Source organism: Microtus oregoni, unplaced genomic scaffold (genome assembly GCF_018167655.1).
Source record: "Microtus oregoni isolate MIOR12 unplaced genomic scaffold, Mior012 000181F_ref0000086, whole genome shotgun sequence".
Taxonomy (NCBI): domain Eukaryota; kingdom Metazoa; phylum Chordata; class Mammalia; order Rodentia; family Cricetidae; genus Microtus; species Microtus oregoni.
This window is the reverse complement of record NW_024544839.1, coordinates 111,051-137,500: the sequence shown is the minus strand read 5'-3', so window position 1 is coordinate 137,500 and position 26,450 is coordinate 111,051. Positions and strand designations below refer to the sequence as shown.

The 26,450-nt window shown below is 47.2% G+C and overlaps 2 protein-coding genes across 6 annotated transcripts in view; one reads left to right on the top strand and one right to left on the bottom strand.

Moving 5' to 3' along the window:
- LOC121445379 (sphingosine 1-phosphate receptor 3) overlaps positions 1 to 7,020 on the top strand; it is a 14,506-nt gene extending 7,486 nt beyond the window's left edge. Inside the window, exon 2 of the mRNA XM_041647508.1 lies at positions 2,429 to 7,020. Within this exon, the coding sequence (XP_041503442.1) occupies positions 2,575 to 3,705 (1,131 nt within the window). The 5' untranslated portion in view covers positions 2,429 to 2,574 and the 3' untranslated portion in view covers positions 3,706 to 7,020. The remainder of the gene's footprint in view (positions 1 to 2,428) is intronic.
- The window catches only part of LOC121445378 (SHC-transforming protein 3-like), a 120,168-nt gene continuing 100,726 nt past the window's right edge, over positions 7,009 to 26,450 (bottom strand). For 2 of the 5 annotated variants that reach the window (XM_041647506.1, XM_041647507.1), the window contains 2 exons: positions 14,520 to 14,682; positions 7,009 to 8,266 (listed from right to left, as the gene is read on the bottom strand). In XM_041647506.1, coding sequence (XP_041503440.1) covers positions 14,554 to 14,682 — 129 coding nt within the window. In that variant the 3' untranslated portion in view covers positions 7,009 to 8,266; positions 14,520 to 14,553. The remainder of the gene's footprint in view (positions 8,267 to 14,519; positions 14,683 to 26,450) is intronic. The other 3 variants (XR_005973920.1, XR_005973919.1, XR_005973918.1) reach the window with 3 other exon arrangements.

Below are 26,450 nucleotides of genomic sequence, written 5' to 3'. Positions count from 1 at the left end.
GTTCACTTAGCATTCAAAAGGCTCTGAGTTCAAACCCCAGCACTGCATAAAACTGAGTGTGGTAATCTCAGCACTTGGGAGGCAGAGGTGGGGGGGGGCGGGGGATTCAGAAGTTCAAGGTCACCATAGCAACTTCTAGGTCAGGCTAGGTTATATGATACCCACCGTCATAAAAGGAGGAGGAGAACCACCACCACCACCACCAGCAGCAGCACCAGCAGGAGCATGGCTAAGAATAGAAAGGGACTTGCAGAATTGTCCTACATGCCTCAGGGAGAACATTTCAAAGCCCAGTGGGGAACCTGGCTGGTGAGAGGAGGTCTCAATGGGTGACAGGGGCCCTGACAGATGAGCCCTCTCTGTCTCATCCTCAGAGCTGCTCTTTGAGTTTGAACGAAGACAGCCTAAAGCATTCTGCTAGCCAGCAGGTGGCCGTCAAGCTGAGCTTGACCCATGCCCCCTGTGATCCCAGGCAGCTCTCAGCTGGACTGGCCCAAGAGCCATTCCAGGTAGAATGTAGACACGAACTCAGACAGTTCGTGGGGATTCCAGAATAACATGTGTCTCTGAGGGCCAGGAAGCTAGATGTCTCTGCCGAGAAACCATGGGCCTCTTTGTCCCAATGTCACCAACTCTAAGGCCTTCCAAGTGACAGAGGAAGGAAAGGCTTATGCAGTACCTGCTGCTCCTGGAGGGATCACAGGGTGCAGAGCCCCTCTGGAGTTACCTTTTCTTCTCAGCCCCCCAGCACCCCGCATGGAGGAACCATTGGTACCCTTTAGGGATTAAAGTCTCCGCAGACCTGTGGAAGAAACTCCTGGTGGGGGGCGAGGACCGGACATGTTGGTCCTTGTATGTAGGAGCCACATTTAGGGCTGGAGCTTAAACGCTGTGAATAAACCCTCACTGTGTACAAAAAGTGGGCTGTGTTCAAGTCACCCCACTTGCACCTCATTAGGTTAATTTAAACTAAGTGAGTCTAGAAAGGGGGTGGGAGGAACAGAAAGAGGTTACACACAGCTGGATAGAGGAATCCGTTCTAGAGTTCTAGTGAGTTGGCTTGGGTTCAGAACAATAAAGAATTCAAAGACAGGAGTCTCAAACTCACAAATGTTTAAGGAGGGGAGAATGCTAAGGGCTCTGCTTTGACCGTGCCCCGTGGTATACACGTATTGCCACACTGCACCCACAAAGACACACAATTATGTGTGCCAACCACAAATAAAAATGATGGTAAATCTGTGGAAACCAAGCCTTCACAGCCGATCTGCTGAGCCTCAGAACCGCGGAGTCGGACGGAGATGTGTCACGAGCCGGGTTAATGCATCCGGGGACCCATGAACAGGACTGGGAAGTGTCTGTTAGGGAAGGGCTTGCTATGTGAGCCTGAATAAGAACTTGAGGTCAGGCCCCCCAGCACCCACGTGGAAAGGAGCATCCCTGGAGCTCAGTGGTCAGCCAACATGGCTGCATGCGTGAGCTCCAGGTTCAGTGACACACACATGCATGAGCACACATGTGCATGCATTTGCAACACACACACCCACACCCACAATTTCTTCAGGGCTTGGTGCTTGCAGTCAAGGCCTTTACAACAATCCTATGTGTGTTCTTTCAATCCACAGGCCTTCTAAAGATGCTAATTAATACTCCCAGCCCAGACCTCTGCCTTTCAAGCCACACTCAAAGTTCATGTAATTTCCCTCCCTCTCCCCTTCTTCCTTTAACCTCAGTGGCAGCTGCTTCCAGGACAGTTTGCAGTGCTTCCTCTCGGGGTTCTGCTCAGTGCAGTGGCCTCAGGGTTCTTGCTCAGCCTCAGGCTGCTCTTCCTGCCCTGTCTGTATGGTCAGGCCATAAGGCTCTCTGCCAGGTGGGCCAAAGGCCCATACAGACCTCAAGGGAACTGATCTAAGAAATAAGGGGTGCTCCCCATGGTGTCACTCCAAAACCCCTCAGGGAGGACTCAGAACCCCAGACACCATTCCCCCTACTGTGTCCTGTTTTTCTCTACCCCTCCTTTTCTACCTCTTATCCTCCCCTCTGTCCTTCCTTCCCTTTCTCTCCTCCCCTCCCTTTTTCTCATCTTGAGAAAAATCCCATTCCTCTGCAGCTGGGAGTAGTGGTTTACCAGTTCCCACATGGTGGGTGAGAACTCACTCAGTATTTCCTGGTGCTTGGAGGTTTCCAGACGGAAGCTTGCTCGCTTCTTCTGCCTTGCTTTCCTGGTTCTCAGATTGACACATCACATCAAGGTTTCTTCTGACAGCTAGGGACCCCTAACAGCTTTCCCCATCTCTATCTTGGAAACTTGGCCTGTGTTCCGAGCCCTCTCTGCACATCCTTCCAAAGTGTTGGCGTTTTCCACACGGAGGGTCAGTTAATGGCGATCACTTGATCCAAGGTTTCCTCCACTTTCATCTCTTTACAGAGCCTGTTTTCTACATTCTTGATGGATCCAGGTCTGCAGCGCTTCCGGAATCCACCACCACCACTGTCCCAATTGTTTCCTGAAATGAACGTTCCTGGAGCGCCCTCTCGTGGACTGTTGAGATAACCATCTGTCTAGAGGAAGTCATGGCAACGCATGCGCAGAGTCACCAGCCCATCTTGGGGAATGATACTCTCCGGAAACATTACGATTACGTGGGGAAACTGGAAGGCAGGCAGGACCCCCCTGACGGTGGTACCCACACCACTACCATCCTCTTCTTGGTCACCTGTAGTTTCATTGTCTTGGAGAACCTCATGGTTTTGATTGCCATCTGGAAAAACAATAAATTTCACAACCGCATGTACTTTTTCATTGGCAACTTGGCTCTCTGCGACCTGCTGGCCGGCATCGCCTACAAAGTTAACATTCTGATGTCCGGTAGGAAGACGTTCAGCCTGTCTCCGACCGTGTGGTTCCTCAGGGAGGGCAGTATGTTTGTAGCCCTCGGCGCGTCCACCTGCAGTTTATTGGCCATTGCCATTGAGCGGCACCTGACCATGATCAAAATGAGGCCCTATGACGCTAACAAGAAGCACCGCGTGTTCCTTCTGATTGGGATGTGCTGGCTGATTGCCTTCTCACTGGGCGCCCTGCCCATCCTGGGCTGGAACTGCTTGGAGAACTTTTCTGATTGCTCCACCATCTTGCCCCTCTACTCCAAGAAGTACATCGCCTTCCTCATCAGCATCTTCACAGCCATCCTAGTGACCATCGTCATCCTGTATGCGCGCATCTACTTCCTGGTCAAGTCCAGCAGCCGAAGGGTGGCCAACCATAACTCCGAGAGATCCATGGCCCTGCTCCGGACTGTAGTGATAGTGGTGAGTGTGTTCATCGCGTGCTGGTCGCCCCTTTTCATCCTCTTCCTCATTGACGTGGCCTGCAAGGTGAAGGAGTGTTCCATCCTGTTCAAGAGTCAGTGGTTCATCATGCTGGCTGTCCTCAACTCTGCCATGAACCCTGTCATCTACACTCTGGCCAGCAAAGAGATGCGGCGTGCCTTCTTCCGGCTGGTGTGTGGCTGTCTAGTCAGGGGCAAGGGGACCCAGGCCTCACCCATGCAGCCTGCTCTTGACCCAAGCAGAAGTAAATCAAGCTCCAGTAACAACAGTAGCCATTCTCCCAAGGTCAAGGAAGACCTGCCCCACGTCGCCACCTCTTCCTGCACCGCTGACAAAAACAGACCACTTCAAAACGGGGTCCTCTGCAAGTGATGGTCTCTAGAGGGCCAGCTCTGCAGCCACACTTATTTATTGCATGCATTACCCACATGGGCTCTCAGAGACCTTGACATTGGAGGTCTGCTTGGTGTGGGCACAGTGTGGGCACCTCCTGAGGAGGGGGACCCAAGGAATCAACATTTCCGCCTTGACTTGGATGTGCCTTATCTGTTGCAGGCTCCATCCCTCCGAATGTACCAAGCTGCTGATGTCATCCACTGCCTCTGGCTGCCGCTTTCCCCGGTGTGGGGAGAGGGCAGGTGGGGATGTGCTGTGCACAGTGCACCTTGGGATGATGTTTCGTTCTTTTCACACTACATTTCTTTCTTTCATAGAATGGGTGCTCATGTATGTGTTTGTCCGTTCCTGTGTGGCGTAGGATGTGCACACCAGGTTTTCCCAGGTGGAACCCGCAGGAAGTATCAGTCCTCCACACATTATGTAACCGTCTCTCCAAACCAGCCCCCACTGCTGTATCAGGTTCAAGGTCACCACCAAGTGCAAAGGAGATGTGCCCCATCCAGTCCTCTTGCACTGGTATTCTTGCGCATAGCAGTAAAACGTTATTAAAGCTCTGTATTCTCAGAAGCCTCACCCAAGAGATGCCCAGATATGTGGGTCCCTCTCTCTTGAGTCCCATGCATAAGCTTAAGCACACGTGAAAGCCAAATTATGTGATAATTTGGGTATTTCTGAAAACCACTGAAAAGCCAGCCAGAATCTTTCAGAACCACGGTAGACCACTAAAGAGCAAGCCCATAAGGGGAGGCAAAGCGCTCTCCACTGTGGGTCACCGTTCCAAGGGACTGGAGTCAGTTTGCTACAGTACGGTTTGCAAGCCAGCACTTCAGCTGTGTGATGCTGTTTGATTCTACATAGAAAAGCTGGATACAAACATTCCGTCTGCTGTCACTGGCAAGGAGCCGGAGCTGTCAGCAAAGCTTCTCAACTCCCGCCACACATGCCCTGAACAGGACCGTTCCGTGAGAGGACTCTGCCAGGCTGGGAGGTGGGCAGTGGCCATTTGTGTTTCCCTCAGAGAACCATCGTGTTCCTGTACAATGGATGCTCGCATCACCTGGACCTGCATTCCTTTGCCCTCCATGTAAAGGAAGTACTCAGAGGGTACCTCTGAACTGACCTCTCCAAAGGCCCCAGCCACAGGACACACAGATGAAAAGCATCTGGGGGTCTCGCCAGCACCCATGCTCCCAGAGAAGCCTTCAAAAGGACTCTCACTTGGGGGACCCTCATGTCAGAGCACCCCATGAGTTGATCAGCCTCAGAGACCATTGCCTTACGAACCCTGCCATTACATACCAGGGACCTTTCAAATGCTGATTTTACTCTGGATGGTTACCTGATGGCATTTGCTCTTCCTTAAGAACTTTTTTTATGGATCCTAGGTAACCATGGGCTGACTGACAAGAGAGTTTCCTTCATGTCATTCCCAGTGGCTATAGCGTACTGCCGAGAAGATGTTCTGCTGGGGCGTTGCTCTGCTCTCTTTTCTACATCACTGAAAAAAATAACTTATTCTCTTGTCACACTGTGTTGACAAAACCCAAGGCATCTCTGGTAAAGTGCGAAGGTTCTGGGTTAAGGAAACAAAACAAAACAAAACAAACAAACAAAACAAAACAAAAACACCAAGAAAACAGACGGGGGGGGGGGCGAGGTGAGGTGGAAACAAAGGGCTTGAGGACATGTTCTTTCATAATTGGAATGTTTTGAGGCCGTGCACCTGGGTCACTCATATTAATAACATTTCCCACGACCCTGACTTGTGATGTCCGCCTAGGTTTGTTTTCATTCATCAGCCCCTGGAGGGAGCCACGCCCACCGCCCCCACTGGGAGGCAGCATCATTTGTAGCATGATAGATTTTGCAGTGATTGAAATCGAAAATACACTAAACCCCAGCTGTGTTCACTTGATATACCCAAAGCTGATCGGGTCACCTGTGATGCAGGTGTGCACTGCTTTTGCCAGCAGCCACCGGCATTCAGACGCTGAGTCTGCCCAAGCCCTCACCCTGCCAGTCGGAAACAAGTGCCTGACACCAGAGAACTTGGGGCCCACCCAGGGCTGTGAGCAACCTTTACTACTTGCAGTTTATGTTTATTAATAATAAATAAGAGACTTCATATAAAACCCATTCTTGGGGTCTGTGTGGCACATTGTTACTGTTTCACAATAGACATTCGGGAGTGTAAGGGGGCTGTCTGGCTTCTCCCTTGGTACCTGGTCTCCCATCATTTCAGGAATAAACCACATTTAGAAACCCAGTCACTATATCCAGCCCCATCTTGTAGAAGATGTTTGAATGAAGCTTTAGTGTACTGGGTGCTACTGGCGCCAGTATGTTTTACTGCTGTTGGCAGTGGTGGTGGTGAGCGCGTGTGTCTGTGGTGTGTGCATGTGTGTGCACATGTGTGTTATTGTGCATGCAGGAGCAGAGGCCAGAGGTTGAGGTTGGGTGTTGTCTGTTGCTCTGCACCTCATTTTTTGAAACGGAGTCCCTCACTGAACCCGAAGCTGCCTGTTTGGTTAGATCAACCGGCCAGCAAGCCCTTGGGATCTGCCTTCCTCCTGCTGGGATTATAGACACAAACTGCCAAGTGTGGCTTTTACATAGGCACAAGGCATCCCCATGGAACCATTTCCCAGCCTAGGTCCCATGTTTTGGAGAACGGTAATAGCCCCTTTAAAGGGGAGAAATTATAAAATAAAAGCATTGTCCAAGCAGAGGGCATTAGACTGGGCGGCCTTTGTCCGTGCTATGCAAGACAGGTAAGCAAGTCAGTGCCAGCCCTTGGTACTGGTTCTCTGCCTCACAAGTTCTAACTTTCAACCTCTAACCTGAATCCTACACGAAGAGGATCCATGTTTGGCCCAATGCTCTATTGAGTACAATTGTTTTAACCTGTAGTTAAAAGTCCTCAGGGCAAAGTTCCCACGGTGAGCTCTGACCTGCCCAAAACCATCTGTATTCCAGCTCACAATGCTGGTGGGAGTCTTTGGAAGTGTTTCTGCCAAGTCTTCCTTTTTTCTTCTGAGGAAAAGCAAAACACCCGCTTTCTAGAGAAAACTTCCAATCTATCCTCTTGTCTTCTATGAAGCATTACAAGATCCAGGGCCGGGGAGTTGTCTTGCCACCAAACTGATGGCCTGAGTTAGATGCCCAGGACCCACATACCAGGAGAGAACTGACTCCCACAGGCTGTCCTCCAACTTCTACACAGGCATGTACGGCACCGTCATACAAACATGTAAGTTCTGTCATGCAAACAAGAGACACTTTTCACAGTAGCCTTTATTGCCAACAGACTCACACCTATAGTCACTGGAACAATTAACTATTTAAAAATGGTTGCTTCTCTCAATCTTTGAGCCGTGGTTATTCTGTGCTGGGAAAGAGCCGTTCACAGAAATGGAACAAGGTTGCGTTTTATAGAAAATGTATAATTACATCACTGGCTCCATGCTTTGGAAACTGTATGGACAAGTGCAAACTTCATCACCCAAATGATTTCAGTGTCTAGGTCAGAGGTTCAGGGGGGCTGCTATGGAAACCGAAATGCATGGATGGCTGTCCAGATGATGAAGGCACATATCCCAGGACCTAGTGATAACAAGAAGAACAGCATTGTCTAGAGTAGTCGGCCTGCCTCCTGCCATACCTGGGCCACGAGGAGGGGATGCTATACACTGAGTCCACTTGGTTATCCCAGAAGCTTCGGTGTGGTGTGCCAGGCCCATGGTGAAGGGCATGAGACACCAGTCCCCAAAAGAGCAGGATGGAGCCCCTAGAGGTAAGGCAGTTCAAACCAATTACCTTTGCTTGTTGTATCTTGGGATCTCCAAATGTTCACCGAATCACCTAAGTTTTATCATAGAAAAGTATTAGAAAACTTGAAATTGGTATTATATTTCTGCTCCTCACAGGTGACTTAGGAAGTCAATTCCATGCCGGTATTGAAGTAGAAGGATGTGGGCTGGCCATAAGCCCAGACAGATCACTGTTACAGTAACTGTGTCTCACAGAGGTTAACAGAAACAGAATAATTCCAAATATTCATATATCAATATGTATGGCCATCCAAATGATTTTGAAAAACTATTAAATACCTTGTTATACAATACATTTATGCTGAGCTGTCTCCTTAATCCGGGGTCTTTAAACATCAAATGTTTAATTCTGAATACAAAGAAACGCACATAATTTTACAATCCTCTGAAACAAGTTGTATCCAAAAGTTGTTGAACAGAGAACAGTCAATTTGGCAACTCACACATAGTGTTAAAAAAAAAAAAAAAAAAAGAAGAAGAAGAAGAAACTCCTTGCCCAAGCCTGGTTAGTCCACTCTTCCCTGCCTTGTGAGCTGTCACTTGACTCCAATGTTAGTGGCTTTGGTTGTGGGAAAGTGTTGTGGGTGAAGTGTGAACCGGGGTACAGTGTTCACTGGTACCTTGGAAGGTTCACTCCACAGGATGGTTCTCTATGCACGATGGGTAATAAAGCTGTTCATTTCCCACGGTTTCTCTCTTTCACCCTAAGACAAGAATCATAAGTGTGTTTTGGGGGAGTCTCAGGGATTCACTTACCCAGGGCATCTGAGAGGAAAAGCAGGCTCTCAGCCTGCCCGTGACATCCTGCTGACATCAGCAGTTTCCACGCAGGGTTCCATCTTGACCTTCTGCACCCTTTTCTGCTTCGCAGGCTCCACAGCGCCACCTACTGTGCAAAGCCTTCAGAGCCCCCAGCTCAGTCCTGACCCTAACTGGATCTAGGGACACCAGCACTGAAAGGCCTCGGCACTCTGACACTCCCCGCTGGGTGTGTTAGAGGTGGGGTTCCTATTAAATTATAAACGGGCAGCTCCACCTGTTTCCTTCTCTGTCCCAAGAGTTCCTCCAGGGCCTGTTACATAGGACACAATATACAAAGGTGGCCAGGAAGGCTGGGAAGCCAAGTCTGGCTGTGCCTGAGCAGCGCTGGAGCCAGGAAAGATGTGGGTCTGCAGGTGTTTCATCTGCTCCTCTCTCTTTTTCCAATCTAACATCTGCCTCTTCCTTACTTCTGCTGACTGCTCCCCACCCTCTGTTGACATGGCCTGATATAGCCCTGGTTGGCCCTGAACTCCCGATCCTCCAGCCTCTACCGCGCAAACGCTGGGATTACAGACATGCATGGCTATAGCTGGCTGGCTCTCCCTCTGCCTTGGCCCACAGTGACTGACATGCCTCCCTCACTCTCCTTGCAACCCATTCTTCTCCTTTGTGCGCCACAGTCTCACAATTCCACAGCACCCAGAACCTTGTTCCCTGGGTCTGCTGAGAGCCCATTAATCCCGAAGCTCTTGATGCCATTTTGATTTACAGTTGTGCGCATTAGAAAAGCCCAGAGGCTCAGGACACCCAGTACAGGGTTGAGCTGGAGGCGCACATGCCATCTGAATCGAGGGAATTTTGAGTCTGTGTATAACACGCATGCGCAGTTCACATTCGAAAACCCTGGTATAAAGTTGCGTTGCGAGCTGTGTTTTTTCCTGGCTGCTATCAGATATGCCAGTTTTCAAACAGTGCCTTTGCCGCTCGCAAACTTATAAATATGCATAAATCCCACTATAAATGCATCTTGTCGGGCAGATGGCATTTTATCTGCCAGCCACGCTTGCAGGAGGTTACAAGATTTATTAGTTCTCCATCTTTAAATTCACAGTATGGACCTGGGATCTATGGCACGAAATGGTGTGGAAAATTCTTCATAAAAAGGTGGGGGTGGGGCAGGGGAGCCACTGGTAAGAGTCAAGGAAGGGTTGGAGACTCTCGCCAGTCCCTGTCAAAGCCGAGACCCCTAGCATAGGCACATCTTCAAGCTGAAAAATGCAAGTATGCACCCCGCACTCTAGGCCCACTGAGTGGGGAACTCGAGGGGCAGAGCCCTGAAATCTTTGTGTGGGCTAAGCAGCCTGGTGCTTCAATATCTGCCTTCTGCTCTGAGACTGTTTATTGTAAACACCAGCCTCGGCCCCAGCATGTCCCAGCTTGCAGAGGGTGCGTGGGTGTACACTGGGCAGGGCAGAAATCGCTGGAGATAGCCTTTCACTCGCGTTGGCTGCGGTGGAGCTCCTCCCGGCCCTCTCCACTACCTCAGGTCCAGTTCTGCTCCCAAGGCTCAGCAGCAGGAAGATGCCTGGGTGTACACTTTGTGGAAGCATGCTCCACAATGCAATCATTCCTTATTAACCACTTCCCTCCCAACTCCTGGGATCATTTCCAAAATAAGCTATATGTACCCAGAACCCCTCTGATGCCTCCTTTTGGGAGAACACCAGCAAAGTCACCAACCATAAGTCCTGTTTCTCATGGCTCAGTCCTTCATGTGTTTTGAAACGTGAAACATGAGGCTAAATGGACGGCTTGTTGCTTCCATAGAGTGAGCTACATGTCTGAGTCTCAGGAGGCCTTAGTAAGCCCTGGGTTCTTTCCTAGATCTAGCCCTGACCATTGCCATCCACTTCCTGACTCAATTGCTTCACCTGAAAAACAAGGTCCCTCCAAGACAGCCGAGCTGCCTTGCAAACATGCCCATCATCCGATGCAAAGCCAAGAGTTTCAGGTCTGTAATATGTTCCAGGAGTGGGGTTTATCTGAACTTTCTGGGAAAGCACTTCAAAGGTTTCCTGAGAACTAGCATCAGACAGATTTGTCTGGGCACGTGATCTCTTTTGCAATCCTTCTTCTAGCCTCCTCCTACTTGAAATCTGGCTGTCACCATGCACAGAGCTATTTATAGACGGCATGCCATCTCTGGCCTGCGGGGGAGAAGAGAAATATGTCTTCTGAATGAAGAACCCCAGGAAGTCACCTTCCATGCACTTCACGTGGTTATCTTTGAGGAAAGCCCTGGGGTGTGGCAGGAGCTACAGCTCAGGGAACCCACCCAGCAGCCAAAGCCACACTGTTCTGCTTGTACTGGCACTGAGCTCGCTGATGTGGCCACTGCTGCGTCAGTATCACAGCGAAGTTGGGTTTCTACTCAATTTACTCCATCAAGAAGAGGACGTGATGCTGGCTCTAACATGGAAACGAGGTGTCCACTCTATGGCCACTCCCCTAAGGAAGCCTCCTGGGTGTCTGACGCTGCCAAGGGGAAAGCTTCCTTTTGGAAAAGTGGGCATTTTCAGGACACCAGGGTGGACATGGAGCCTGGACACCTGGCAACTGTGACCTGAAGCCTACGGGCTTTGGGGAATTCATTCTCCCTTGTCCCTTCCTCCTTTTCAATCTAGACTTTTCCCTCCACCCATGGTTCACCACAGCCTTTGCTTACAAGTGCCTCTGTTGCCAGGAGAACCTCCTAGTTGCCACATGTGGCCTATTTGGCATCAATCCATCCAAGATGGCCTGTAATAGAAAGCTGCTCATCAAGGTTGAGCAGGCACCCAGCTCTTGGTCCTTTAAATACAAAAAGGACATATGGGAACATAAGTGTAGATTTAAGATTGAGCTATTTAAATATGGCATTAGCAGACGGCCCACCTTAGAGTGGGGGGGAGAAGTTCAAGACTCAGAGCCAACCTAGACCATGAAGAGCAGCCCCATGGGAGGCCCAACCAGCCTTGCCAGTGTGGAGAGGTTATCTGAAGCACAGCTAGCTCTCCCAGGAGAGTGTGGGAAGGAGGGACTAGGCGGAGGCTTCAGGGCCGCTGTGCAAGAGCAGACAGACTGCTTAAGGCTGCCGAGCTCCAGCATGCACCACTAATAATAGATGCAGAGTTTTGGGTGGCGTGGCAGGATGCCCGAAGAAGGAGCACAGGATCCAGGCACACAGTGCATGCTCGCACCTGGTATAGACTCAGCCACTGTGCCCGGGAGTCAAAGGCCTGAATGCACAATACAGTGCTGTTCTGCCTGGAGTTGCTGCTGTGTAGCCTGTAACCCTGCCTAGGCAGATATGGGCTGGAAACCAAGGGAAGAGGAGCCCAGGCTCAAAGAAGAGGCTCTTTTGGGTTTGGTTCCAAGCTCTGGCCTTGTAGCACAGACTAGAAGACAGCTGTGCACAGAAAATGCCGAGTGAGCAGAATGGTTCTGCTGTTAGCTGACCAAGGCACCTGAAGTGAGCCTCAGTTTCCCTGTGTGTAAGTGATGTTTGAGGAAATGTCCCATCACATACACTGTGTTTGTAGAAGGACATGATAAGCCCGTGTGACTTCTGGCATGTTTCCTATGGAATACAGGTCAGACCATGGCTGCCATGGATACCCTCTACAGCCTGCCCTGTGTCGGAAAGACTTCCCTAAGCATACATATGTCCAGTTCTGTAATCTGACATCAAAATTACATATTTTGAATTAAAATGGAAAGGAAAAACATTGGTCCCAATACTTTAAATTTTCTAAATGGATTCCTATAAATCCTATCACCCTGACTTCAGAGAAAGCAAATGGAACTTCTGAGTGCGGCTTTTTAACTTCTCTGGAGAGGGGCATAAAACAGTGGAGGTGCCTCATGGTCTGGAACACTTTGCAGGTGACTTGAACACAGGCATTTCAGCCTTGCACAAAGTGGAATTCAAGAATGGGGGGAAAGGGCAATTATAAATATTTTTATGTAATATATATTCATACCCAGGAGCAGCAAGACCTGTATGGAGGTGCACAAGGCATAGCCTCCTGAGAGGCAGTGTGCAGGGTGACTCTTAGGAGTACCCCAAAGCCTATGTGTATGGTAACAGGGCAAGAGCCTGAGCCAGGGGCTACCATTATATCTGCTTGTCTCCAGGGCTTCATCCATATTCAGGTCACAGTAGGATGGTGAGTATTAATGCCAGGTTCCCCAGAATTCTAGTTCTAGAATATTCTACTGCCGACTCAGATTCAGTGGGCCCTCAAAGGGTAAAAACTGGAAAGAAGTGTTCTTGTACAGAGCCTGGGATCTTCTCCACCCAGACTCACCTGTTAGCACCGGACTGACTACACAGCAGCAAAAGCAGGGTTCACACGCTTAGCATCAGAGCCATGCAGAACCCTGATTTGCCTAATGACTAAGTTTCCCCTTAACTACTTTTTAAAAGATATGTTTACATGTATGGGTTTTTTTTTTTTTGCTTGCAAGTGTGTATATGTACCATGTGCCTACTTGGTACCTATGGAGGCCAGAAGAGATAGATACCTCGGGATGCAAGTTACAGTTGTGAGCTGCCATGTGGGTGCTGGGAATTGAACTTGAGTTCTCTAGGAGAGTAGTGAGTGTTCTTAAACACTAGACCCCCTCTCTCTCCACCCACCCACCCATACACACCCACAATTCCTCTTAAATATCCAGTTTATGACATTCAACCCTAAAATGTACAGAGTCCTAGTTTTCTGGCTAGGGGTGCCACACACATGGGATCTCATGGGGACCAGAGGCCAGGCTGTAGTCTTATGAGGAGGTGCCAACCAGCAAATGCATCATCTACCTGTGTTTGCTAAGTCACAGACTGATCACACACACACACACACACACACACACACACACACACACACACACCTTTTTTTAAGTCATAGACACAGCCAACTTTGAAACATGAAATCACCCATCATGAATCAACAGCTTCTGAGCTGGTAGGAAGAGGGTCAAGACAAAGGGCCATGGGCGTGGTTACTTTTCATTGGGCTACTGAGAAAATGTGGAGAGGAGGGGAGATGGTTTACCATCCCTCAAGCCAGCTAGTACCAAAGGCTTTGGAGCATGGTGCCGAGCACACACGGAAACGGGGTGGGGGGGGGGTTGGCAGACAGTGGGTGTGTCTCCAATTCTGGGCAGCAGCTCGTACCTGTCTTGCAGGGTTCTTACCCATGCCCTTTGTTCTACTGAATACAAGAGGTAGGTGGGAGGCCACCTCACAGGCACCTTCCATGCACAGTCTGTGGCGAGCACACTGGCTTGAAGGACATGCAGACCTGGAATACATTCCACATCCTGCCTTCCGCAGACTTTCATTCCATCACTACACTGATGAAGGCAAAGGAAGCATCTGTCAACCACAGATCTTAAGTCCTATTGTGTACCATATTGGGCCTAAAATAAATGCGCCAAATCCACACACATACACAACCAGGGTCGAAGGTGACAGGTCCCCATGACCCAAACAACATGGGTCAAACATGACCTAAAACACAACTCAGAAAAAGAGGCAGAGTACCACCTGCTATGGAGTGGGACTTCAGTGGGTCATCATGTGACAGAAAACCCACTTTCATGGCATCTATCTGGGGCATGGAAGGCAGCACCCAGCAAGCCAGAAGCGGAGGAGGCACCTCCATCTGTGGGCAGAGCTGCAGCCTGGAATCAGCACTCACATGGGGCTGTAGGGCAGGGGCAGATGTTTGGGCAGCTGTCATATTCTGTCACAAGTCTGCTTGTCCCGGAGCTGCCAGCTCACCTGCATTCCCATTGTGTTGTGCTTATCATGTAGAACTGCCGCTACACCTTCTAGCAGAGCTTCCCAGTAGAGTTGAATTCAAAGTTTTGCCTGAACAACTATAGTCAAAATTTGCCTCTCACTAAAAACATACAGCATAGAGCATTCATCTCACATCTTTCTTAGTCTTAAAAAATATAAATATAGGGGCCATTTGTACAGGATGTGTGGGTATATACACCTCTAATACGCATCTGAGATGTGTGGAACATGTTTATGAAATTGAACTCAAAGGAAACCTCCTTGGGCGGGGGGGATTTTGAAAGGGTGATGAGCCCACAGACAGCTGCCCCAGTTCCCATAGGCTGAGAGCAGTGGAGCCCAGGTCCCCTAACCTGGCGCACAGCATGGGGAGGGCTCTGGGCCTGGTCAGTGCTTCCTCTCCACAGGTTTCTGGAGGCAAAGCTCACTCCCGGCAGAGACGATGGGCAGGCTGCTCTCAAGATGGTAGTGGATGAGGTGACTGATGCTGTCAAAGATCCTGTCCTTCGTCCGGATCTGTGAGGATGAAATAAGCAGAGTTTGAGCAGGTGTCACGAGAAGAGAAGAAAGAACACATTGTGGTAGAACTATCTGGACATCTGACTCTGCCCAGGAAGGCAAGGGGAGGAGCAGGCTTCCTGGACCCGAGGACTCACCACGCTTCAGAGATGATTTCTGTACAGACCCTGGTCAGCAACAACAGCTGGTCACTGACAACAGCTGGTCAGTAACAACAGCTGGTCAGTAACAACAGCTGGTCAGTAACAACAGCTGGTCAGACAACAGCTGGACAGCGACAACAGCTGGGCAGCGGCTACAGCTGGTCAGTAACAACAGCTGGTCATCGACTACAGCTGGTCATCGACTACAGCTGGTCAGTAACAACAGCTGGGCAGCGGCTACAGCTGGTCAGTGACTACAGCTGGTAAGCAACAACAGCTGGTCAGACAACAGCTGGTCAGTAACACCAGCTGGTCAGTTTAGTGTGCTTCATCTACCTGTCCCTCTGAGGCAATTTTTGAATTTCAATCCACTGCCCTGTGGACACTGCCTACCTCATTCCCGCTCTCCTTGGCCTCACTGGGACAACAGAAAGGGAGTCCCAACTAATAAAAACAAGAAAATATAATAAAATGTAGTTTAGGAAGGAAAACAAAACTGCCTTTTCTTACATACTCCTGCATGGCTATGATATGGAAACACCGACAGTGAAAACTATTCTTGACCTTACTTTAATTTACACCATTAAAGTAAATTTCCAAAATCTGAAGTTAATATGCAAAAGGCCAGTGAGATGGCTCAGTGGGTAAAGGTGACCTGAGTTCAAACCCTGGAACTCTTGCGAAGGTGGAGAAAGAGAACCAACTCCACAGAGCTGTCCTCTGACCTCCACATACGCACCATAGGACACGTGCCCTCTTACACACACACACACACACACACACACACACACCACCTAAAAACAATAAGTAAATAAAAAAAATTCCAAGTCAATCACTTTCTTATATTACTAGCAATAACTACATAAAATTTGAAATTTAAAACAGAATATCAATTACATTAACATAAAAAGGTTGGCTACTCAGGCATTCAATGAAATATTAAGGTACAAATTTAATCAAAGAAAGCTACAAAATCCTGATGAGAAAGACAAACAGGGAATCCAATGAAAATAGAAAATATTCCTTGTTCATGGATAGCCAGACCATACATCAAAATCTCGGTCATTTCCAACCCAGTCTTTAGATCCCATACAATTTCAGTCAAAGTCTTTGCAAACTAAGTTGTTGCTTCAAATAATTTTTTTTCAAAGTTTATGTAAAGAAGAAAAAGATCTGGTCAGTAAAATATGGAAGAAAAGAACAAGACTAGTTTCATGGTCTAACGGCTGGCACTCTGGACCCTGAAAGAAAGGAACAAACATGGAAAACTGTTATCGCTTCAGGACTTACTGTAAAGCCATAGGAATCAAGACAATGAGGGGTTAGTGGAGAGACGGACACACGCCTCCATGCAGCCCTCACAGGGAATTCATTCTCTCCCTTCCACTTGCACCTGTGAACAAGTCCAGCCTCCAATCTCTGGACCAAGGACAACCTTGAATTATAGCTTCCTTCTTATCTAGTTCTAGTGCTTTCTTGACTTCTTGTGCCTGGCATGTAGACGAGGCCAGGCTAAGACATGATACGGAGCTTACCTTTGGACCCCACACTGAAATCCCATGAGACTTAGAAAACCCCACTGTCCTTAGGGATGGAAGGGCCCTTCCTTCATGTAGTAGCTTGTCTCTTTTGATGCAGCTCCCTTAAGGGCTTTGAAGGTGCTCTTTCTCCAGCGAGGGCCTCATCCTGATGCCTCTGGACCAATGCTCTCTCTCCTGATGCTCTATTCTCCCATGTCAAGGTCTGGTCATGGCTGCCCATGGTCCTGAGTCTCTCCTAACAAAGGGAAATCCCATCTCAGCTTCCCTTTTCTACAAAACCTGATGTTCTCCCTAATATTTACAAAGCCATAGGCATGGTTGTGCCCCTGCTGTCTGGGAATAACAACAAGAAGATTCTAAGCACTGAGTACAAACAGTTTTCTTCTAAAGTCACAGATAGCCATAGAAGATCCTGTCACAGGCAGCTCCACCTTGAAATAGTATCTCAGGGCCTCTGAGTTGGAGACAACACCAGTCTCTCACCCCAAGAAGATAACTGCCTTCACTCTGTGTCCCCCACAAAACCCTACGGCAGACCTTACCCTACCTATTGGAACCCAGAAGACCTTAGAAGGTGCTCTGTCTCTGTAAAGCCTCTGGATTTGGGGTGCAGGCCCTATGGCGTCCCAGAAGACTTTAGAAGTACCCTGTCTCTGTGAGGCCTCTGGAGTTGGGGTGTCATCTGACCAGTGGCAGAAGAAACCACAGGGTTTTTTCTGTGAACAGTGGGGAAGTTGAAACCACTAGCCACAGTGTCTCCAAAGCTGTCTCCCACCACACTCTCTGCCATCAAAGACAGTATCAGATCCACACACAAAAGGGAGGCTGCCCACAGGGAACACAACTGTTCCTATACCTTTGGGAAACTCCTCAAGCTCAGAGTCCCACTGAAGAAGAGGAAGTGGCCACTCCTTATAGCCAGGCTTGCCTAAGGAAGAGTCAAGAAAGGATGCTAGTCTGTCTAAAAAATGCTCCTTGTGAGGCACCTCCAGAAATTGTGCCTTTATTGCCCCCTTGTGGCCACAAGTACACAATGTTAAGGAACTCGAAATTTTCCAAGGGAGAGGGTTCCTTCTCCACAGTGTGGTGTCTGGAAAGACTTTGCTCCTGGACAGCAGCTCTGTCACTCAGAACTCTATATAGATGTCACGCTGTGCAGCCCAGGAAGAAGCTGAGGGGCAGGCCCATAGCATGCCAGGAGCTCCATGGGTTTTTCCCAAAGAGGGACTGCTAAATGGTCCTTCCCACCCAGGACCTCCACTGACAGGGAAGTCACACCAGTCCACGGCCAGAAGTGACTTGCACAATCATGGTGGGTGGCGTCTTCATTTCTGTATTTCTGTACAGTGATCTATATGTATAGTCCCCATAAGAGCCATCACCCAGAAAACTGAGCTAAGCCTTGAGTCATTGTGTCCAGCAGAGAGATCAGTCCCTGCCACCCTCAGCAAGGATGACATGCAGGCTACTCAGTACTGGGTCTCCAAAGGAATACCCAGGCAGGAACTTGGCTAATGTTGGTCAAGCACCTGACAGTGTCTGCGGAGGTCAGAAGCTGGGAAGAAGATGCCCCACGCTGACTGGACACACAGCCTGGAATACCTGGTAGGGGGACAGAGACCCCAGCAACCATGACCTTCATACAACTTTACTTGTGGTTTGGTGGCATGTCCCAGTGATGACAGACAAGTGCAGAAGCCATCCCTAGCCCAGACTTTGCAGAAGCAGGCCTACACAGACTTTCCCAGTGTGATGAGTGCTCAGGGCACTCAACTCAGAACCTCAGAACTTTCTCTGGTCTGTATGGAGGCCTCTGTTGACCTTCAGTCCAGTCCGCCTTTCCTTCTAGACCTAGCTTCCCTTTCATTGCTAGTTCCAAGGGAGGGGACAGTTGGGCTGTAGACATGGAACACACAGCCCCCATCCACACCCACGAAGAAAGGAAACACGCCCTCTGTAGAGAACAACAGTGCATCAACCCGGGACCATCTGAGAGGCGCTGACACTGCAAATCTCTTCCCCCTCCCTGGGTCAGACACTCTACTCCATGGGTTTCTCAGTCTGATGTCCATACCCCTACTCCAGATGTCAGGGATAGACACCAGGAAGGAGAACTGAGCTATCGTGATGAGGACACCAACCAACACAGCCCTAGATACCTCCATGAGCACATCCCGAAAACACCACGTCACAAAGGGAACAGACCAATTCTACCTCAGAAGATAAACCAGATACCAGCAAAAAATTTAACTCACATTTATAACATAAAAAACAAAAGAATTACTACATCCATTAAAATAAAATGCATGTAAAAATAACTCAGGGGCTAATAACTCTCTTAGAAATTAAGTATACAATTTGTAAAAGCGTGTAAACATATGTTTGTAAGTCATGGAGAGATGATGTTGAAAGGTTAAAAAATGCTCCAAATAAGCAGAACCTTGAGGGAAACATAAGGTTTTACTCCTGCAGCTTTCCAGAAAGTTCCCCTTTAATGTTCTTAATGGCAGAGGTGCAGTCTGATGGCATTTATAAGCAAAATGACAAGGGGTCAAACAGAAATATGCTGCAAAATATTTAAAATGCTTCTCCCTTCCCTTAATTCCTGTTCTTTTTCCTTCCTGGAAAATCAATACAAAATAAAAGACAAAAAAGGAACCATGTCAGGGAAAGTGGGAGTAACCACAGTGACCCAACTGGGGTCTCAGCACCTGGGCTGCAGGGGGAGAGCATGCACACAATGGTGACCTAGTACAGCTGTCAGAGAACAAGTTGGGACACAGAAAGCCCCAGTGACTGCGGAGGTATGCCATCATAGTGCAATTTAGAAAGTAAAAGCATGCTAACAGCTACCTGAGTCAAGCCTCCAGAGGACCTGGACACCGGAGCCATAGTGGTTTCTCCTAACGCAAGCATGGTGTTCACCCCACCCTGCTGGCCCTGCTTGGCCAAAGGGATGAATCAACCGCGAGTGACTCGGGATAATTTTAGACACACACGGACTGACGGGATGATTCAGGTGCCAAGAGCGCCGTCTCTCCCACAACCTCTGTCACCAGCTCTTGTCCATGCTATTTTAGAGTCCCCTTCTTCAACACCCCACCACAGAGACTCAGAGCTGTGCTGGGTGCCCTCCTCTTCGGCTTCCCAGTGACCTCAGTGCACAGCGAGAGAGCTCAGAGGCTGCTAGACGCCGGAGTAAATTTAGACTCAGACCGCATTTTTGCATCCTCCTTTCTCCGAGTAATCTAACTTGCCAAGCTTCCCCCTTTATAGTCAGGGACCAGCCAATTACCATGAAAATCAGATGAATAAATATTGAAGAGAACGTGTTCAGTGCCTATTTCAGTGTCCTCACAGCAAGGAGGCAACTTTACATTTTTAATTAAGTCTTTCATTTCCATCTCCTTTTCAGCTAAAGCTATCCTCTGTAGGATCAATTAAACCGAATAATCAGATCCAGCTAAAAGCCCCCCCCAAAAGAATAGTCATCAGTGGGTACGACTTAACAAGCGTTCTTGATGGTCCTGTGAATTCTGCTCCAGAATTGAAACTATATGATAGCACAGCCCTGAGAATCAGCTCCCATGAAAACCTTATCCCAATTCCATTTCCTCATTTTCTGCACACCTTGATACTGGCTTGTGAAAATGTAATAAAGTATTGTTAGCAGGGTGTAATGATTGGTTTCAACTGTTAAACCTGACACAATCCGCAGTCACCTGGGAAAAGAGTTTCAATAAGGAATTGTCTAGATCAAGTTAGCCTGTGGGCATGTCTGTAGGTGATTATCTTGATTATGATAATTGATGTGGGGGGGCACCCACCCACAGAGGGCAGCACTATTTCCTAGGCAGGGAATTCTGGGTTGGGTAGGAGTAGAGACAGAATGGGGCCCAAGTATAAATTCACTGGTTCATTACCCTCTGCTCTTGCCTGTGGATGTCTTTTAAAACAATTGGGAGGGGTATAAAGACTTTGAAAATATATTTAATCGTCTTTGTCCTATGTGATGACATACTCAGCTAGGCTTTTTTTTTTAAATCTTGTTTTTAAATACCAATTTTTCCACGTGAAATATTTATATTCTCCCAAAATTTTTGAAGATTTTTCTCTGCTATTTTCTCTTTAATAACCACAACTGAATTTCTTCAAGGCCCATGAATGAAGAAAGAATTCCAGGATGCTTCTATTTAGGAAATCTTGCTTGAGGTTCTACACCTGTAAAAATTCACCATTGGTCCATATTAGTTGTGTTATATTTGGACACTCACACACCTGTAGAGGGCCGAGGTCTTCATGCTTACAGATAAACACTAGGGAAGCCAAAGGAAGGCTAAGTTTACCTGTTTTCCTCCCAGAAAGCTGGAAATGGATATAGTTTCTAACCCGGTAATCTTTGCTGTACGTAGGGCCAGACCTCACACGAATCCCCCAAATTTTTATGCTTGTTTATCCAAGACTTGTCCCCTGTAGATCATGACATTACTACCCACTCAGTCAAACCCACCCTTATGGGAGATGTCACTTGTACTTTACAACATCCCAGGTAATTTCCGAGTTATCTGAGTCAGGCCAATTCTGACTTCCACAGGGTATCTTGTTTACCTCAGTCAGCCTCCTTAGAGCCTCATCTTGAGCATTGCTTCAAAGTCAACAGAACCCATCTTTATGGAAGAAGCCATGTGTACTTTGTAAAGAGTTTAAATATAAACATGTCGTAAGTTTTATTGTACACATAAGATTGAGTTAATTGCATCAGGAAACTGTCCCCAAAGTTATGCTGTGCTTAAATATGACTTAAATAAACTACCTGGAGTCAGATTCTAAAGTTTGAACCAACACCAGTTAACTAAGTCATGCTGAATCAAGTTTCCTTCTTGTCTCCTATGGATTGTTATTCTATAGGCCCTGTTGTCCTCTGACTCCCCCCCCCCACACACACACACCTCCTCAAATTTCTTGAACTCCCATCTCATAATCTGAAAAAGCCATGCTGGATCAAGTATCCACCCAATGTCTATTGAATACCTACTTTGTGAACACTCACTGTATGTTAGGCACTGTCCCAAGTCCTTGGGGATACTACAAGAGCAAGAAGGTTATTCATATATAAATTATAACCTAGGGGGAGCAATTTAACAAACAAGTGCACACTTTTGGTGATGTATATTAAAGCAAAAGTAAATCAGGATATCTCCTGGCTTCCATTTGAATAGCAGTTAGGGAAGGGCTCTTTAACACGTCATCTCTTGCATAGAGAAGTCTCAATTATACTAAGAGGTGAGTGTGAACACGTCACCTTGATACCCAAACCAGATGGGTGCACACCCACTGAAGCCCTGTTGATTTGTGAACAGACTTCAAACTTTGTGAAGAACAGGTGCAGCAGAAAATCCTACCCGTTCTGAAAAAGCATGGGATAAAACCAGACTTGATGAACATAGTGGACAATGAGGACTACTGAGAACTCAAGAACAATGGCAATGGGTTTTTGATCCTACTGCACGTACTGGCTTTGGGGGAGCCTAGGCAGTTTGGATGCTCACCTTACTAGACCTGGATGGAGGTGGGTGGTCCTTGGACTTCCCACAGGTCAGGGAACCCTGATTGCTCTTTGGGCTGACGAGGGAGGGGGACTTGATTGGGGGAGGGGGAGGGAAATGGGAGGCGGTGGCGGGGAGGAGGCAGAAATCTTTAATAAATAAATAAATTAAAAAAAAAGAAAAAGAAAATCCTACCCGTGTAGAACCCATGTTTATGGGCTTAAGAAAAAAAAATCACATTTTCTGTCAAAACATGCTGAAGAAACATTTGCTAAGCTTCAATGTTGCTCTCAATAAAAGCAATCACACAGAATCTCTCCCCAGAAACCCTCTGTCCAAGCTGGCCAGGGAATCAGGCAGGTGAGATTCACTCTCCTTCTCATCTTCCAAATTCCAATTTTCCAGTCTCAAACCCAGCTTGGGTAGACCACCTGATGTGTGCTCTCCTTCTTCTCTGACCTCACTCCTAGGGGACTAAGCTAATCCTCTCTAACAGCCTCCCTTCCTTACCCTGGCCAATTTCTAAGAGACACCCTCCCTCCCTTCCTCCCTCCCTCCCTCCCTCCCCCACTCCATCCCTCCCCCACTCCCTCCCTCCCTCCCTCCCCCACTCCCTCTCCCTCTCTCTGGAAACCCTCTGACCAAGGTGACCAGGGAATCAGGTAGGCAATCTTTATTCTTCTTTTCATCCTCTAGTTCCAATTCCGAGTCTCACTCCTAGTCCTGCGGCAGGCCATCAGCAGGTGCCTGTCTTTCCCTTCTTTTTCCATTCCCTGTGGACTCCACAGATCATGTGGCAGACCGAGCTTCCCTTCTAGCCCATCGCCATTCCTGTGTGTCAGCTCCCAATACCTAGAAACAAGTTCTGCTGGGATCCCTCAGTGGTCACACCTGGTAAGGCCTCAGAAGCACTCCTCACCAGGTAAATAGAGGCACCACACTCTCTTGAGTTCTAGAAAGGGCAAAGAAACCAAGAAGCAGAAAACCCACCTAACAAAGACAAGACTAGATAGCAGCACCTAGAACTACAATCAATCCAAACCCTGATATCAGTCTAAATACTAGCTAAAGACACAATCAATAACAGCCAGGACAATATGTATTCACAAGAACAAAGCAAGCCTACCACAGTTGGCCCTGAGAAATGAAACATAGCTGAATCACAAGACAAGGACTTCGAAATCACTATTATGAGCTTATTAAAGAGCTTAAAAGGTGATATGGATGAATCCATTAAAGAAATCTATGAAAACACAAACAGTGGAATGAAATGAAGAAAACTGTTCAAGACATGACAGTGGCCGGGCGGTGGTGGCGCACGCCTTTAATCCCAGCACTCGGGAGGCAGAGGCAGGCGGATCTCTGTGAGTTCGAGACCAGCCTGGTCTACAAGAGCTAGTTCCAGGACAGGCTCCAAAACCACAGAGAAACCCTGTCTCGAAAAACCAAAAAAAAAAAAAAAAAAAAGACATGACAGTGGAAATAGAATCAATAAAGAAAACCCAAACTGAGGGAAAACTGGAAGTTAGGAACTTTTAATGGCTATTCTCGATTGTCAACATGACTATATCTGATATAAACCATAATCCAGAAATGGAGGGCACACCTATGAGAGATATTCTGCTTGGTTTGAAGTGAGTGAATCCACTTCTAGTCTGGACCTTTGAGGTGAAAAGACACACCTCTGATCTGGATCTTGAGGCAGAAGACACACCTTTAATCTGGGCCACACCTTCTGCTGGAAGCCTGTATGAGGACATGGAAAAAGGAGGCTTTTGCTCTTTGCCTGCTTGCCCTCGACTTGCTAGCACATCCATTCATGCACTGGCATGGGAACATAGTTCTTTGGGATTCCAGCATATACAGAAGACAAGCTCAGACATCCAGCCCTGTGGGACCAAACAGCTACTAGATTCTTGGACTCTCCATTCACAGCTAGCCATTGTTGGACCAGTTGGACTGCAGCTTACAAGTCATTACCATAAATTCCATATACATATGGAGAGAGATTCATTCCATAAGTTCTGCGACTCTAGAGAACCCTGCCTAATACAGAACTCAATCAGAACATCAGAGGCAGGCCTCACCAATAATACAAGAGATTTAAAAAAGGAAATCTCGGGCATTGAAGGTGATAGAAGAAATGGATTCTTCTGCCAAACCCAAAATGTTAAATCTAAAAGACTCCTGGCACAAAACATCCAGGAAAATTGAAACACTAGGGAAAGACCAAATCTACAAATAATAGGAATGGAAGAAAGATAAGAAATATATGTCAAAGGCACAGAAAATATTCTCAACAAAATCATTTTTTTAAAAAAAAAAAACTTCTGTAACCTAAAGGAGGTGCCTATGAAGATACAAGAAGCATACTTAATGCCAAATGGACTAGACCAGAAAATAAATTCCCCACAACACACAATAATCAAAACACTAAACATACAGAACAAAGAAAGAATGTTAAAAGCTGAAAGGGAAGAAGACCAAGTAATATATAAGGCAGACATATTAGAAGAATACTTGACTTTTCAATGGAGACTCTAAATGCCAGAAGTGGCCTCTAGTCTAGTTCTATAGACTAGAGGCCACATATGCTAGCCCAAACTACTATACCCAGCAAAACTTCATTCATAGTAGATGGAGAAAGAAAGACATTCCACGATAAAAACCAAATTTAAGTAGTATTCATCTACAAATCTAGCTCTACAGATAGCACAAAATGAAAACGTCAACCACATCCAAGAAAACTCAAGGAATAAATAATATCAGACCGGCAAATTAAAAGAGAGGGAAAACCCACACCACCAAAATACAGTAAGAGAAATCAATAAAGAGTACTCATTGACAACTCTCAACATCGATGGGTTCAATTCCCCAATAAAAAGATACGGACTAACAGATTAGATTTAAAAAAAAAAAAAAAGGATCCATCCTTCTGCTGCATCCATGAAACATACTGTGATGGTTTGAAAAAAATGGCCACCATAGGCTCACAGGGAGTGGCACTATTAGGGGGTGTGGTCTTCCTAGAGTGGGTGTGGCTTTGTTGGAGGAAGTGTGTTACTAGAGGCAGACTTTGAGGTCTCAGATGCTCAAGTCAAGCCCAGTGTGGCCTATTTCTTCCTGCGGCCTGCAGATCCAGATCTCAGCTCTTTCTCCAGCACCATATCTACCTGTACACCGCTATGCCTCCCCCCATGATGACAATGGACCAAACCTCTAAAACTGTAACCCAGCCCCAATTAAATGTTTTCCTTTATAAGAGTTACCATGGTCATGGTGTCTCTTCACAGTAATACAAACCCTACCACCAAGGATAAACATCACCTCAGAGTAAAAGGTTGGGAAAAGATAGTCCAAGCAAACAGACTAAAGAAACAAACTGATGTAACCATTTTTCATATCTGAAAAAAAAAATAGATTTCAAACCAAAACTAATCTAAAGAGACAGGGAAGAAGTCTAAATACTCATCAAAGGAAAACTCCACCAAGAGGCTATTGCAGTTCTCGACATTATACACCAAATGCAAGGGCATCCATGTTTATAAAATAAACATTGCTACAGCTAAAATCATGTGCCCCTCACATGGTGATAGGGAGTAACTTCAATACCCCACTCTTGCCAATAAACAGGTCATCCAAACAAAAACTAAACAGAGAAACAATGGAGCTCAATGATGCCATAAATCAAATGGACCTGACAGATATTTTTAGATCATTTCACCCAGACACAAAAGAAGATACCTTCTTCTCAGCACCTCACGGAACTGTCTCCAGAACTGACCACATAGCCACAAAACAAGTCTCAACAGATATAAGGAAATTGAGAAAACACCCAGCATTCTATGTGACCCCTACAGATTAAAGCTGAATATGAGAAATAACAGAAAGCTTGCAAATTCGTGGAAACTCAACAACACACTATTGAATAAAAAATGGGTCAAATCAGATATTAATATGTGTTTTCTCAGAGAAGGTGTATGTTTAAAAGAAAAAATAACCTTCACAGAAGACAAGCAAAGAAGTCGCTATACCCACTATGTTACATACTTGGGGCCGTGGCTGCCCCATAGAGACAGGTGCTTTAAACATGCTAAGGGCTCTGTGTGGGGACATCTCAGTTCAGGTCCCTGAATCACACCAGGTGACCCCTGCCCTCCTCTGTCTCCACAATCCAGCCAAACACTGCTCTCATTCCTATCCACCCATCACGCATCTAATTCTGTTAAGTAATTCTACCTTACCTTCCGTTTTCACTGGAGAAGAGGTTTTAAAACAACAGTCTTGGCATTTGTTCAACGGTTAAGTTGATTAAATTGCACTTACTGAACTTGGCAATTATTGGACTGTGCCCAGGGTCGAGTCAAATACACTTATTGATTGGCAGATGGACAAGTCAGACAAACCCACAGAATTACTCAGGCAGAATTGGCCTACCACCTTGGCGTCAGGAGGCTGTACCTCTCTGACCAGAAAAACATGAGGCTAATTAATGGGGGTTGCCTGCTGCCCGGGACACTTTCTAACCTACAGAA